The following is a 12,174-nucleotide window of genomic DNA, read 5'->3' as shown; positions in this document are numbered from 1 at the left end:
GATCCCTTGAACTTGAAAGTTCTATGCAATGAGCGTAGCAATGACGTGGTTCGACTTTGCCAGTCCGATCGGGGATCGCGATGGCTATCTTAGAGTACCTGCCATTGTATAAGCCAGAATAATCTCCCAGAAGTGAATATCTTGGGTGATTATGTCCAATGAACTCACGTAGTGCCCCAATCTATACCCGTGTACACATCTAGGTAGCGAGTGGGTTGTCCCGTGGGAGTTGCCTCACGAGTCGCCATTTTAACAGAATCGTGACTGATGTGCGCGTAAAGTTCCGAAGATGAAGGTCTTTCGCAATCAGGACATATGGGGGATTATATTCGGCCTAAGAGGAAACGGGGCAGCTATGGAAGGGGCCTGAGATTGTCAGGACTTACGGACACTGTGATTTGTATCTGTCATTATCCGACATCTCACATTCTAGATCGGCTGCCTACTATCCAGTGTGAGAATGGTAAGAATGAATATGATTGCTTACGCCATCATGGAAGTGCAAGACTGGTCAGTGATGGTGTCCTCCGTTGTGGCACAAGGCAGAAAAACAGTCCGTAAGTATCCTCAACCAGGCCTAAACCGGAGATCTTCCCTAATTATATGATAACCTTCGGAACTGATGCCCTGCTTGGGCACCTATGGCTAACGGTAAGACACGTTGGTCCGATTACATACTGCAGAGTCAAGGGCTGAAGTGGCTTCTCGCATCAAGGAGTCTTGACACGACTTGTTCTAGAGACTCAAAGTCCCGAAGTGTGGTAGACACCGGATGGAATGAACAGGAGAGTTTCTTTCTTCAAGGTAGCCCAGCATGATAACTAGCATCCACACACCTTGAACTGTTGAAGGTTATCCTCGTGGCCCAGTTGACTTCAGGGCTAATTATATTGAATTCAGTTCGACTCTCAGCCATCCTAGGGAGGGAAAAGAAATAGCAAGACCAGGCTCGGTGGTTGGTCGGTGGGCTTCTGATGTAAGCCAGTCTCGTTGATTCCCTCCCCCCTCCCGATGCCATCCACCCCAGGCAATCAATAAGATACCTTGTTTTCCCAGCCATCAGAGGAGCTGCTGCTGCCATTGATCTTGTTATCAGACATCACCAGGTGACGCCCAACTCCTGGTCTTCTCTAACCACTGGGCAAGCGTACTCTGAGCCCTTGGGGCCTTTGAAGATTTAGTTTCTGTACGAACAAGTTATTTTCATCGCATCATTTTCTTCGTTGTCTACGATGGGAAGCCACCCCAGAAGTGGTGAGGTTCTCTTCCTGATGTATTGGTCCATGAGACCACCGCGAACGACTTTGAGGCCGTGCCCTAGATGAGTCTCACTACAGACCTTGCAGAACCCCTCGTGGAGCTTAGACAGTGGGAATGATTGTTGGACTACGTGTCAACGGCAGATTGAGAGCCACACAATCAGCATATGCTTCCAAAATCTGAACAAACACCTGAAATATTATCTGACGGATACTTCTAATCCCTTACCCACTATAACGAGAATGCTTTCCTTATAACATTGCTAAGAAATATTACACCAAAGCATTAAGGATTAAGTTTCCATATCTCTTTGCTTTAAAGCAAGAGTTTCCAAACCTCTAAATACTATACCCATACCCGCCTCTATATAATTCTATAATTACCCTCTTTCAAAGTCAGGCACAACCCACCACCTACAAATATGCAAACATTGAAACCCTAACCACGATATCCCAACCCCTTATATAATAACAAAAACTAAATCATCCACAAACCGCAAAAACTATCAATCTCGGAGTTGCGGGCTTTGGGCACCACTTATCCCCATTCCATCTTTTTCTGTCTTGCTGGTGTTCCCAACCCGCAACTCAAGCTTTCCAGGCAGTAAGGAGACCGGATTCGATCCCACGTACCGTCCCGGAAGCGGCGAGAGATCGGTCGTGCACGCTTTGTTAAACCGTTAGGCCAAAGCGAGCTGCCGCCACATCTGGTGATAGGGGTTCAGTGTCTCTGACACATAAAGCTATGGCGGGGGGTGCTTTAGGTAGTGGTTGAAGTGTTGGAGGTGGCGGCTGGCAGCTGTTGGCAGTGTCAGGGGTTGAGAATGGTGGATCGGCTGGAAAGGCAGGGCGTGATGGTGTCTGATGTGTGATTCCGTTGGAACCCCGATAGTGTCTGGACTGAAGGTCTCTGGCAGTCGTTGAATGGTGATGGGGGGAATATTTTTGTGAAACCTCATGTCAAGTCACATCCATGACCACCTTTTCTAGGAAACACTTCCATGTAAACTGTCCCAAGTCTTCTCGATTTATATAAAGGGTATCCCATAAATGAAAAGGTCTGACAAGAAATGGTATGTTACCCATCCAACTGCAGAGGCTCGTAAATCAGCAACATACCCGCCGCCGCATGCTTCAAAATATAGGAAGCCAACTTCTTATAAAGTTTTGGTCTGCAGTCATCAGAAACTCCATGACAACTCTCAGCCTCAAAGGTTTCCAGATCCATCGCTTCAACAACGATGGAAAGATACTCTGCACACTCCTCCTCATCCTGACCAAAAGGAGCAAGACATCCTGCCCACTTGAAGAGTATGGCGTTGAGTATAAGGCGACTCATTTGACCGTTGGCGGTATGAAATGGATGAATACTGAGGAAAATGTGACTGTATTTTGCTGCAAGCGCCACAGGATCAAGCTCTCCTTTTATTCCAGCAGCCACGAGATCAGCTCGGTAGCTGGCTATCATCTTCTCCATCGCAGCGGGAATCTTGTTGGGGTCCATGTAGGGACGGGAAGTTGCCTGTAGGGGAGATGTGCGATATTTACCGCCGTACTCGGTATCGTATGTGCCTTCCGTCTGATTGAACTCATTTGTCAAGATGCGGTGCGCTTCCTTGATAATATCCTCGAACAGATCGCTCTTCGTGGTTTGGCAGACGAGATACTGAGCAGCCTTGAGATGCTGTCCCACCTCTCGATAGATTTCCGCGTCGAGAACCAAGAGGTCACGCGGATCACTACCCGAGCCTTCAAAAATGGCTTGACAAAGCTCGATTGTGGTATTCAAGTTGAAACTGACATCTTCGATGTTGTTGGAGCCATGGACAAGGCGATAGATGCAGTCTAGGACGTGTCGTTGCATCTTGTCCGGATCAATAGTTCTTTCGAATGAGAGTTCGCGGAAGAGTTCATACAGATGCTTGGGGTCATCTTCTGGTCTCCTTCTGACATAAGAACTCTTGTCCATGGTGATCAATAGAGGGTGTGTTTGCATGGTCGTTGAGTGGCCTGTGGTGTTGTCTTGTAGAGGAGCCATGGTTCTTTGAGATGCAGTAGACGATATAGGTTGAAAATAAGGTCTTTTTTCGTTATTCTGGTGATGCTGAAAGCTCTTGATCACTGGTAGATGATGGATATTGATCAAAATGGATGAGTGAAAAGGTATGGGAAAAGTATGGGAAAGCAGCGGCTTGGAAAAGTGAACCAACCTTCCTTATCATACCTTAAGATCGCTTGGCCCTCTAGTCTTCAATTCACTGAAGCTTAACTCTCAAAAAGCACCTTGTAGTCTATTCTATCTCGTTCCGCTCCCGTGAAACTAAAAGGTCCAGGTTGACACACCGTAGTTACTTAGACCACCAATCCAACAGTAAACTTCTCCCATGACTCCTTAATCTTATCCTTCGCCGCCTTGAGCTCCTCAACATCCCACATACACTCGACAAACCTACCACTCAGAAACTTGGCCTCATCACTCGCAGCCCAAACAGCAAAGTCACTCGGAAGTGACACATCCTCTGGAACAAGTCCATAGTCCTTGACGACGTCCACAAGAGGTCGAGTGATAGCCGTATCCATGATAAGTCCGGGGTGAAACTGTATAACGATCTTGCCTCGGTTCTCATTGGCGTACCATTCAAACACTTTATAAGCTCCAAGCTTTGATCCGCGATAGGCTGAGAATCCAGGCATAAACTCTGTGTACATTGCGCTTGTGGATACGTGGATGACTGTGGCTCTGGGAGTGGCGAGAGGGTCGAATGCACGCAAGAGGTTAAAGTTTCCTTTGATGTTGATCTCAAAGGTGAGCCACCAATCGACAGGATCTGCCACGGTGACATGTTCGGTCTTGGGCATGTATCCAGCGTTTGCGATGAGAATATCGATCTTTCCGTTGATTGCAGTGGTGTAAGCTTCAAGGACAGACCGAGTTGATTCAGCGTCGACAATGTTGACTGTGTACGTCCAGACTCTAGTTTCAGGGTAGTTTTTTTCGATGTAGGCTTTGTTTTCGAGGAGTGTCTTTTCTGTTCGACCAAGAAGAGCCAGGTTGGTGATGCCTGATTCTGCAAATGACCTGGCAATGCTGGCACCAATACCAGAGCCACCTCCTGTGATTACAGCATTCTTCCCCTTGGTGGAGAGCTCAGGACGAAGAGGAGAGATAGATGGGTATGAAGTTTTGTGAAGGGTGTTGACTGGAGATGCCATTTTGGTGACGTTCAACTTAGTGATGAGACGAATGAATGAGAGCGATTGCATTTCTTTTCTCCTACTTTCTCCTACACTATATACACATTCTTGAACCCAGAATCCTTCAGCATCTTTGTGAATATGCTCACTGAGGCATCGTGAGTTCAACGTTGAGTTGCGTTACACATTATTCATGCGCTGACGCCTCACCCTTGCTACATGACTACCCCACCAGCCACCATAACGCCTCATAACGTTATCAATCCTCTCTTGGTAAGTCAGCAACGTTATTCCTCCAACATCGTCATCACACTCCCCATGCCATTGAAATGTCACCTCCGGGCAATGGAGATAATTCTGATGTATGTGGATCTCATAATTACCAAGCAAAAATTTCCGAACTTCGAAACACCAACTGACATGCATGAACAGCCAAAGCGGGAGCGCAGCAGAGTTGCACAGCGCGAGTATCGCAAAAGACATGCCTCAAAGTTCAACACCCTCAAAGATGAGAATCAGAGATTGAGAAATGCTCTGAAAAGAGTTGAGAAGGTCGCGCTGAAGCGTGGTGGAAAGGACCAGGAACTCGAGGCGGCGCTGGCTGAAGCGAGAGAAACTCTTGGAGAAGAGAGCGACAGTCGAGCTTTGACAACTTCTGGCTCAATAGATACTGACCCAATCTCTGCTGAGAGATTATCATATCTTTCAGGGTTTTTGTCGTCGGATATTATGATTCATGCTCAATCGCTTGGACAAAACACCGCGCCTCCTCGTCTAAGTCTAGAGCAGCAACTCTGGACTAACACGGACAGATTGGCCCGTATTTTTGAAGCGCCATCAGATGCAGGCAAATATCTCGGCGATGGTCTTTACACATTTGCAGGAACGTTGTACTGGGCGTGCACAAGAAACACGGTATCGCTATGGGAGACATACAAGCTCAACATGCTCGGTAGACCTGGACTCCCAGCCCAAAACCCCATGGACCGATTATTCAACCACTCAAAGCACTTGAACGATCGAAGATTCCTGCTTTCACTCGCACTGGCTCGCCTAGAGTACAAGCACAAAGGCTTCATCGATCTTCCACGTGCAGGAACCGAAATGGTGTGGAAATCAGTGTTGCCTGATCTACGACGAAAAATGGAACAAGAACTAGTCGAGAAAGAACAGGGACCCGAATGGTGGAAGACTCCAGGGGAGGTTGAGAACCATTTGCGGAAGTATCTCGAACCAGCTGAGATTGACGAGTTACAGGCTCTCGTGGAGGGGAGAGGGTCAGAGGAGGTTTTGACCAAGTATAAGCCTTTGGTTGAGATGATGATTGCTGAATTTGTCTGTTTTCCAGATGGACCGAGATGGAATCTTTTGTATGTTGCTATGGCTGTTGGAAGTTGGAGGAGTGATCATCCGAAACCTTCAGAGTTGGTGCAAGATTTGAGTGCGAGCGTTTAGAGCGACTTTTATGAACGACATGAATTATATTCCTATTCTAATTGGTTTCTGTTAACTGAGACGATATTATCATGCTAAAGTCCTTACAAGACAGATCTAAGCTGAATAATCCCAGGTCCATGGATGTCGACGGTCGGGACCTGGCAGGTATCACAGACTCCACTGGACCCTTGCGTTCGAACCCTTGTAGATCAGCGCCCCACCGCTGCCCCAGCGACCACCCCAACTTATACCAAGCAATCAATCCCAGCTTCAACATCCATCAGCAACCATCATGACAGACAACGGTCTAAAATCACGTCTGGCCTCTGTCCTCCCAAAAGGCCACGACTTTACAATCCTCCATATCTCAACACCCCCCACAAAGACCGATCCTCTGTACTCCCCACCACCAAACGAACGGCCCGAGCGAACGTATTGCGAAAACCATTTCCTCGCTGTTTCAATCGATGCAGACGGCAAGCAGGTTTTCGTGTTAGGAGTCGAAGTCTTCATCTATACGACTGCTCGGTCGACTACGTTGTTCGTTTCAAAGGCTGATTCAACGGGCTACCTTGCGCTTCTCAATCTCCCCAAGGGAACACCGAGTCCTATTCGTGAGATATGCGCCACGTTTGTTGGATTCCTTGTTGAGAAGAGGAAGAGGAAGGATGTACAATTCATCGTCAATTTATTCGCTCGCGCGCAAGATCAATATCTATTTCCTGGAAGTGTCGACAATACGGGGAAACATGTCCTCGATGACCGCGGTCTTATCAAATGGTGGTGTCGTGTGCTCGATCCCTTACTCGGACCTTCGCCAAAGTCGGTAGAAGCACCATGGAAGAGTTCAAAAGGATACATCGTCGTGCCGGGATTGGAGCCAAATGAAATTCGAGCGATGACACCTCGAAGAACAGACGGTGCTTGGGAGTTTACACATCCGCTTGAACGAATATCACATTATTATCGAGAATTTGACTGGGTACCTCCACGATGTCTGATCCCACACTTTCCTGACGATCCCAAATCACGGTTCCGAGATGAGCTTGATGAGGAGGCTGCAAGCTCGCAAGCAATGAAGACACAAGGCAGCTGGAAGAGTGTCAAGACTCTGGATATGTTTTGGGAAATGATGGCTTTCCGACAAGAATGCTCCAGCGGTCGCATGACGGGATTTATCTGGCTAGTCTTTGACGACAAGGAACCAGAACCAGCAGCAGACGAGTCTTTCCCATCGACAAATCCGCCGTCAACACCAAAGGCTCAGCGAATTACTCAAATAACACCCACCACAACACCTCGAAAACTCTTCCCCAGCAAGAATCAGCCAGAGACCAAGACAAAGAAGAAGAAGCAGAAGAAAAAACTCACAGGTCCCATCATTCCTCGAAAACCCCAAATCAAGCGGGCCAAACACAATTATCTGCTTGATCGTCCTGCAGTTACGGCGTACTACTCATGGACACCTGAAGGCCGTGGTGAGAAGATTGTCGACGAGGCAACCTATAAGCGTATTGTAGAGTTGCTACTGCACCTTGACTTTGCTACCCTCAGCAAAGCGGTTGGTAGTACACGCCGCTGGCTGAGCGAAGGCGGAGGTGGTGGTAAATGGGGTGTTGTTGTATCTGGTACGCGCGAGACGCCAACTCAAACGGCACATGACCGCGAGAATGGTGTAAACAATCTCACGGGTCTTGTCAAGAGGAAGCGAACCGACTCCACTGTTGATGAGTCTCAAAACAAGGTTAATGTCCTTGGAGAGGGACTCGTCAAGAAGAAGCCAAAAGAAGAGTCCAAGGTTGTAAATGTACTTTCCACTGGTCTGATTAGGAAGAAGCCCAAGGAGTAAGCGTTTGTATAATTAGCGTTGGGTATTGTTAAGCCGGAGTTGGTATATGTATTGGTTAACGTAATCGTTATCATGATTCTATGCTACCTGCTTCTATCCTCTATTCACGCCTGTCCATTGTGCTACTTCTTGAGAAACTCTAGATTCACAGGAGTAATGGCCTCTCCGCCGCTGAGAACAGCCATGATGTTTCTCATGCTCAGCTCTTCAAAACCCTTGTGGGTGTCGACCGTTCCACCAGCATTATGGCATGTCACCAACACACGACCCTGCTTAGCAAGCTCCAACAGCTCAGGATGTATCTTTGGCTCGTTTGCGTGAACATCAAGAGCCGCGCTTGACAGTGTACCATCTCGGAGGGCTGCAACCAGTGCCTCTTCGTCAACAAGACTTCCTCGTGCAATGTTGACGAACCGCGATCCACGTTTGAAGGATGGCAGAGTCTTCGAGTCGATCAGAGTGCCTTCACCAGCTGGTGTGCAGAGAACAACGCAGTCGCATCGACCAAGTAGACTTCCAAGCGTCTCATGGTGAGTAGCTCGTACAGGAGCAACGACAGCGGCAGGCTTGGGAAGCACATCATAGTAGTGAATGTCCATACCAAATCCATGTCGGGCACGAGCAGCGATTTGCTGGCCAATGTTGCCAAATCCAATGATTCCTAGAGCCTGATCGCGAAGGTTGTACGACTGCATTGTAGCATCACGATGGTTTTCCTTGAAGGCCTCCTCGTCCCCGGACATGGCGGATGAGATGCACCATGGGAGGACCCGGAATGTTGAAATGATCCCAACAATGGCAAAGTCAGCCACAGCTTCAGCAGCCGCGAGGCCAGAATTGCAGTAGATGATTCCTTGCCAGTTAGCGAATGTCTGCAGGCAGTTGTGTCAACTCACCTCGTTCTCCCAATAGCTTCGTATCAGCCCAGTCAAAGCCAGCACCTGCACTTGCAAACACCTTGACACTCTGTGGCAGCAGACTGATCAACTCTTGGTCCCATTTTCCCATTTCACCTCCAGTTCCCCAAAATGGTCGAAATATGGCATCAAAATCACCCCATCTCTTTTCTTTGAGGGCTTTGGTGAACTCTGGCCGTTGCCGCTCTTCAGTTGGCGGTCTGATAACCTCACACTGAATGCTGAAACGGAGATATGTTTCAGGATTGTATTTGACAGGGTCTCCAATATGAAGAACCCGGGGTTTCGAGGATGTCATGGATGACCGTATTGACAGAGATCCTTGAGAAATGAAGGGAAGTTGAGGAGCAGGAGATGTAGCTCGCGGTGTAGAAGCTGGTACTGGTGTATTGGTTGGTTCCGCCATTTTGATGGTTGACTGTCTTATAAAAGCAAAGTACGAGAGAGAGTACACTAGATTGCCCAAAATGTTAGGTAGTCAGATATGTGTGCCTGATCAGATCAATGCGTCTCAGTAAGTGGAGCGATCGATAACACTCAGCCGCACGCTCACCTCCACTCGCCTTGTCTGGTTCGACAGCCCCCACGGCAGTGATACCCCAGTCTCCGGCCCGTGAGCTTGACGACCCCTGTCAAATGACGGTTCCGAGCCGGATGAGCCCCGGTTTATGTTTCGATGTGGAGCTTTTGGATCAAATCACTAACAAGAAATCGAGTCCAGGTGAATGTATCCAATTTGGTTCATAGGAGGTACCATACATATCCAGATGGGAGCCTGCATAACCCGGTACCGGGATACACAAATACCGGTAACTATCATCCGGGGCCCCAATCTCGTATCCACCAGAACATCGTGGGGAAATTTATTGCATGTTTTCGTGTGGGGAGATCTCATACTGACAGCCTTGCATTCAGGGCAGAGTGGTGGTGGAAGTACGGCATGGCGTGACTTTGGGGGAGGCACTTCTGACTGGCTTACAGCTCGTCCGACACATTCTGACCCGACAAGGGAACTTGTACTTGATTGTTGTCATGATCCGACTTCCTGACTGGAAACGTGAACCGTCCGACGTCGACCTTGGTGGGAATATGCCCTGCCTCTAGAGCCTTTTTGATCAATTGAATGGTCCATTTGTCATTTCCGTGGATGAGAACCGATATGCAAACTGGCTGATACTCTGTCATTCCAGAAATGTCAGACTCATAGGGTACCTGGGTGACTAGTCTTGTTAGTAGCTACTGAAAGCCAATACACTCAACTTACATGGAAACGATAATATGGAAGCCCCCAATATCGGTGCCAGTGTTGTAGAGTCGATGCCTTTGTAAATGGTTGGTGGACTAATATGCTGTCAGCCAAGCACCACTGGAAGGAAACGTACATACGCCACAGGATCGTTCCGATGTTGAACTTGAGATTTTCCACATGGAAGGATCACGACAGCGTCTCCCTTGGCATTGGGGGTAGAAGTGCGCATGATGTTCTCAAGGAACCATTTTCGGTATACTCCAAGACGTTCTGTATCTTGGCGGTTTTCTTCCTCCGTCACCGACTTGCATTCGTTCCTGGGAGGTCAGCTGGGTTTAACGACTGCGCAACGTATACCGGTCATACCAGAAGAATTGCGGCGTAGCCTCGACGAACGGCTTCTTGTCAAACTTTTGCTTATATTCATCTCGAAAAGTGTCAAAGGAATGGTAGTAATCATAACACCATGACAGGAAAGGTGCCTAATCTGTCAGTCAAGTCTTTTTGTTGGAGCCGACTAACCTTTTGCATGTATGCTTGCATTTCCTCATTCGACGCTTCAGATGGGGGGCTTTTCTCCCAAATCTTGCCCACATTGACGTACTCAACTTTCGTGTCCAACAGATCCTGTAGAATTGACACGAAACTCGCAATGGCTGTTTTCTGTGACTTTTCGGGTGACGACAAGTCGTCTGGTACGATTATCCTCGCGGAGGAAGCTTCAGAAGCCCCGGCCTTCGCATTTGCCGTGAAATCGAGGAGTCCCTTGAGGCTTCGACTAAAGATTCGAGTTTTGTCAAACCTAGGGTGGTCAGCGTAGCTCAATGGTAGATCATAGTGCTCACTTTGATGCCGCAAATATGTCGGCTGATAGGTTTTCAGGCTGACTCAACGAGTATATGCCACCCTCTGACATCACTCTACCATCTGTACACGGTCAGTCTTGGCTTCTCACGATGACCCGACTTACCGTCAACACCAATGCTGTAGTCAATCCATGAGTACCCAACCGAGGCAGCAGCAGCACCAACTGAACCACCCTTCATCCAGTGATACCCATCACCTCTTGCAATCCAAGGAGCTTGTTGATCAACCCATTCTGCACCTGCACCAAGATGCGATATCTTCGTTTTTCCGACGATGATGGCTCCTTGGTCAGTCAGGCTCTGTGCATACTTAGCTGTAGAACTCGAGGCATTTCTGTAAAGAGATTTCCACGCGCTACTGGAAAAGGTTGTATAGGTTCCTTTCAAGGATATCGTGTCGCTTATAGAAACACGGACACCAGACAAAGGCTTCTTGGCAGAAGGTTGAGGGTGGTAAAGTCTTGATGGTACGGGGACTGTAACTGAGTCCCCGTAAATAGACGAAGAAGTCAGGGGTTGGAATCTGTATGGTCAGCTACGACTTGCACAGGAGATACAACATACTCGTCTGGTTGGTTCAGGTCATCAGGTATCACACCAGAAGTGAAAGCTCCGAATTCATCATCATACAGCCGCCAGGCTTGGTAAAGGTTCGGGCCGTAGAGAAAGTAGGGGCCGGATGGTAACTCAGAAAAGCCATCTAGAGCCTTGATTTGATCCATATGATAGATCTGTCGCGTGTCGACTTGGACTTGACTACTATTGTCTCCGCTCTTTTCGACAAGAATGGAACCAAAGTCGGGAACAAATACATCATCAATTGAATCGAACAGCTGTAGAATTCCTTCGAGATCGCCAAAGATTTCCTCAGTTGACAGGAGCGTGATTGGAATCAGAGCATCAGGGTTGATGGTTTCTTGAATCGTTCCCTAGACGCGTCAGTACCTCGCTGGCTTTGGTATCATAAAAACACACAAGCTTTAAAGGATGTATCAGATATTGCAGTCCTGCAACGAAACAGGTCGTGATGGGAAGCATTGCTAATGCGTCTGCTGGAGACGGCGGTCGAACGTTGGCAAGTGACGAACGCTAGACAGACACTTGCATATTCACGGCCACGGGGTCTTATTGAATGATCGGATCGCGTAAATTGAGCTTGCGTACTTTTAGGTTCGGCCGTAGGTGAAAGATTGATAAACTGAGATGATGCTGGTGCACAAGGGAAGTTGAGACATTCATGGGGTACAAGTGCAAGAGCGTGCAATAACCCAGCACGGTAGTGCGAGGTTCTTTCTATTCCAGTATTCAATCACAATTTTCCGCAGATGCTCATCATTCAGGCAATTTGTTTACTTCAAGAGGCTCTCAAATGTGTACAGGCAGTATGTTTGACATAAATTAC

General features: G+C 48.0%; 6 protein-coding genes across 6 annotated transcripts; 2 read left to right on the top strand and 4 right to left on the bottom strand.

The window, feature by feature from the left end:
• Positions 1-2,337: 2,337 nt before the first annotated feature.
• On the bottom strand, positions 2,338-3,297 carry FOIG_04832 (uncharacterized protein; the record flags this gene model as incomplete). The annotated part of the gene is made up of 1 exon (XM_031203156.1): positions 2,338-3,297. One exon carries the CDS (start codon positions 3,295-3,297, stop codon positions 2,338-2,340), a length of 960 nt encoding a protein of 319 aa, XP_031066735.1.
• Positions 3,298-3,611: 314 nt separating this feature from the next.
• On the bottom strand, positions 3,612-4,472 carry FOIG_04831 (uncharacterized protein; the record flags this gene model as incomplete). Its single annotated transcript, XM_031203155.1, has 1 exon — positions 3,612-4,472. The coding sequence occupies one exon, from the start codon at positions 4,470-4,472 to the stop codon at positions 3,612-3,614; it is 861 nt and encodes a 286-aa protein (XP_031066734.1).
• Positions 4,473-4,733: 261 nt separating this feature from the next.
• FOIG_04830 (regulator-Ty1 transposition protein 109) lies at positions 4,734-5,999 on the top strand. Its single transcript, XM_031203154.1, has 2 exons — positions 4,734-4,816; positions 4,887-5,999. Exons 1-2 carry the CDS (start codon positions 4,784-4,786, stop codon positions 5,907-5,909), a joined length of 1,056 nt encoding a protein of 351 aa, XP_031066733.1. The 5' UTR covers positions 4,734-4,783; the 3' UTR covers positions 5,910-5,999.
• A 144-nt stretch (positions 6,000-6,143) lies between these two features.
• Positions 6,144-7,939, top strand: FOIG_04829 (regulator-Ty1 transposition protein 109). Its single transcript, XM_031203153.1, has one exon. The coding sequence runs from the start codon at positions 6,184-6,186 to the stop codon at positions 7,738-7,740; it is 1,557 nt and encodes a 518-aa protein (XP_031066732.1). The 5' UTR covers positions 6,144-6,183; the 3' UTR covers positions 7,741-7,939.
• On the bottom strand, positions 7,863-9,063 carry FOIG_04828 (uncharacterized protein; the record flags this gene model as incomplete). Its single annotated transcript, XM_031203152.1, has 2 exons — positions 7,863-8,593; positions 8,637-9,063. The coding sequence occupies 2 exons, from the start codon at positions 9,061-9,063 to the stop codon at positions 7,863-7,865; spliced, it is 1,158 nt and encodes a 385-aa protein (XP_031066731.1).
• A 569-nt stretch (positions 9,064-9,632) lies between these two features.
• Positions 9,633-12,021, bottom strand: FOIG_04827 (uncharacterized protein; the record flags this gene model as incomplete). Its single annotated transcript, XM_031203151.1, has 9 exons — positions 11,748-12,021; positions 11,337-11,701; positions 10,877-11,295; positions 10,752-10,833; positions 10,429-10,708; positions 10,273-10,388; positions 10,044-10,223; positions 9,922-9,998; positions 9,633-9,877 (listed from the first exon to the last, which is right to left on the bottom strand). Exons 1-9 carry the CDS (start codon positions 11,808-11,810, stop codon positions 9,633-9,635), a joined length of 1,827 nt encoding a protein of 608 aa, XP_031066730.1. The 5' UTR covers positions 11,811-12,021.
• Between the last annotated feature and the right edge of the window lie 153 nt (positions 12,022-12,174).

Source organism: Fusarium odoratissimum (assembly GCF_000260195.1).
Source record: "Fusarium odoratissimum NRRL 54006 unplaced genomic scaffold supercont1.6, whole genome shotgun sequence".
Taxonomy (NCBI): Eukaryota; Fungi; Ascomycota; class Sordariomycetes; order Hypocreales; family Nectriaceae; genus Fusarium; species Fusarium odoratissimum.
The sequence above is the reverse complement of the archived record's forward strand: the minus strand, read 5'-3'. Positions and strand labels throughout refer to the sequence as shown.

Bases quoted from the DNA above. Each gene is read 5' to 3' on its own strand.
- FOIG_04830 (XM_031203154.1), top strand. From the start codon at position 4,784: ATGTCACCTCCGGGCAATGGAGATAATTCTGAT. The intron at 4,817-4,886 runs GTATGTGGATCT...ATGCATGAACAG, and splicing joins GCAATGGAGATAATTCTGAT to CCAAAGCGGGAGCGCAGCAG.
- FOIG_04829 (XM_031203153.1), top strand. From the start codon at position 6,184: ATGACAGACAACGGTCTAAAATCACGTCTGGCCTCTGTCCTCCCAAAA.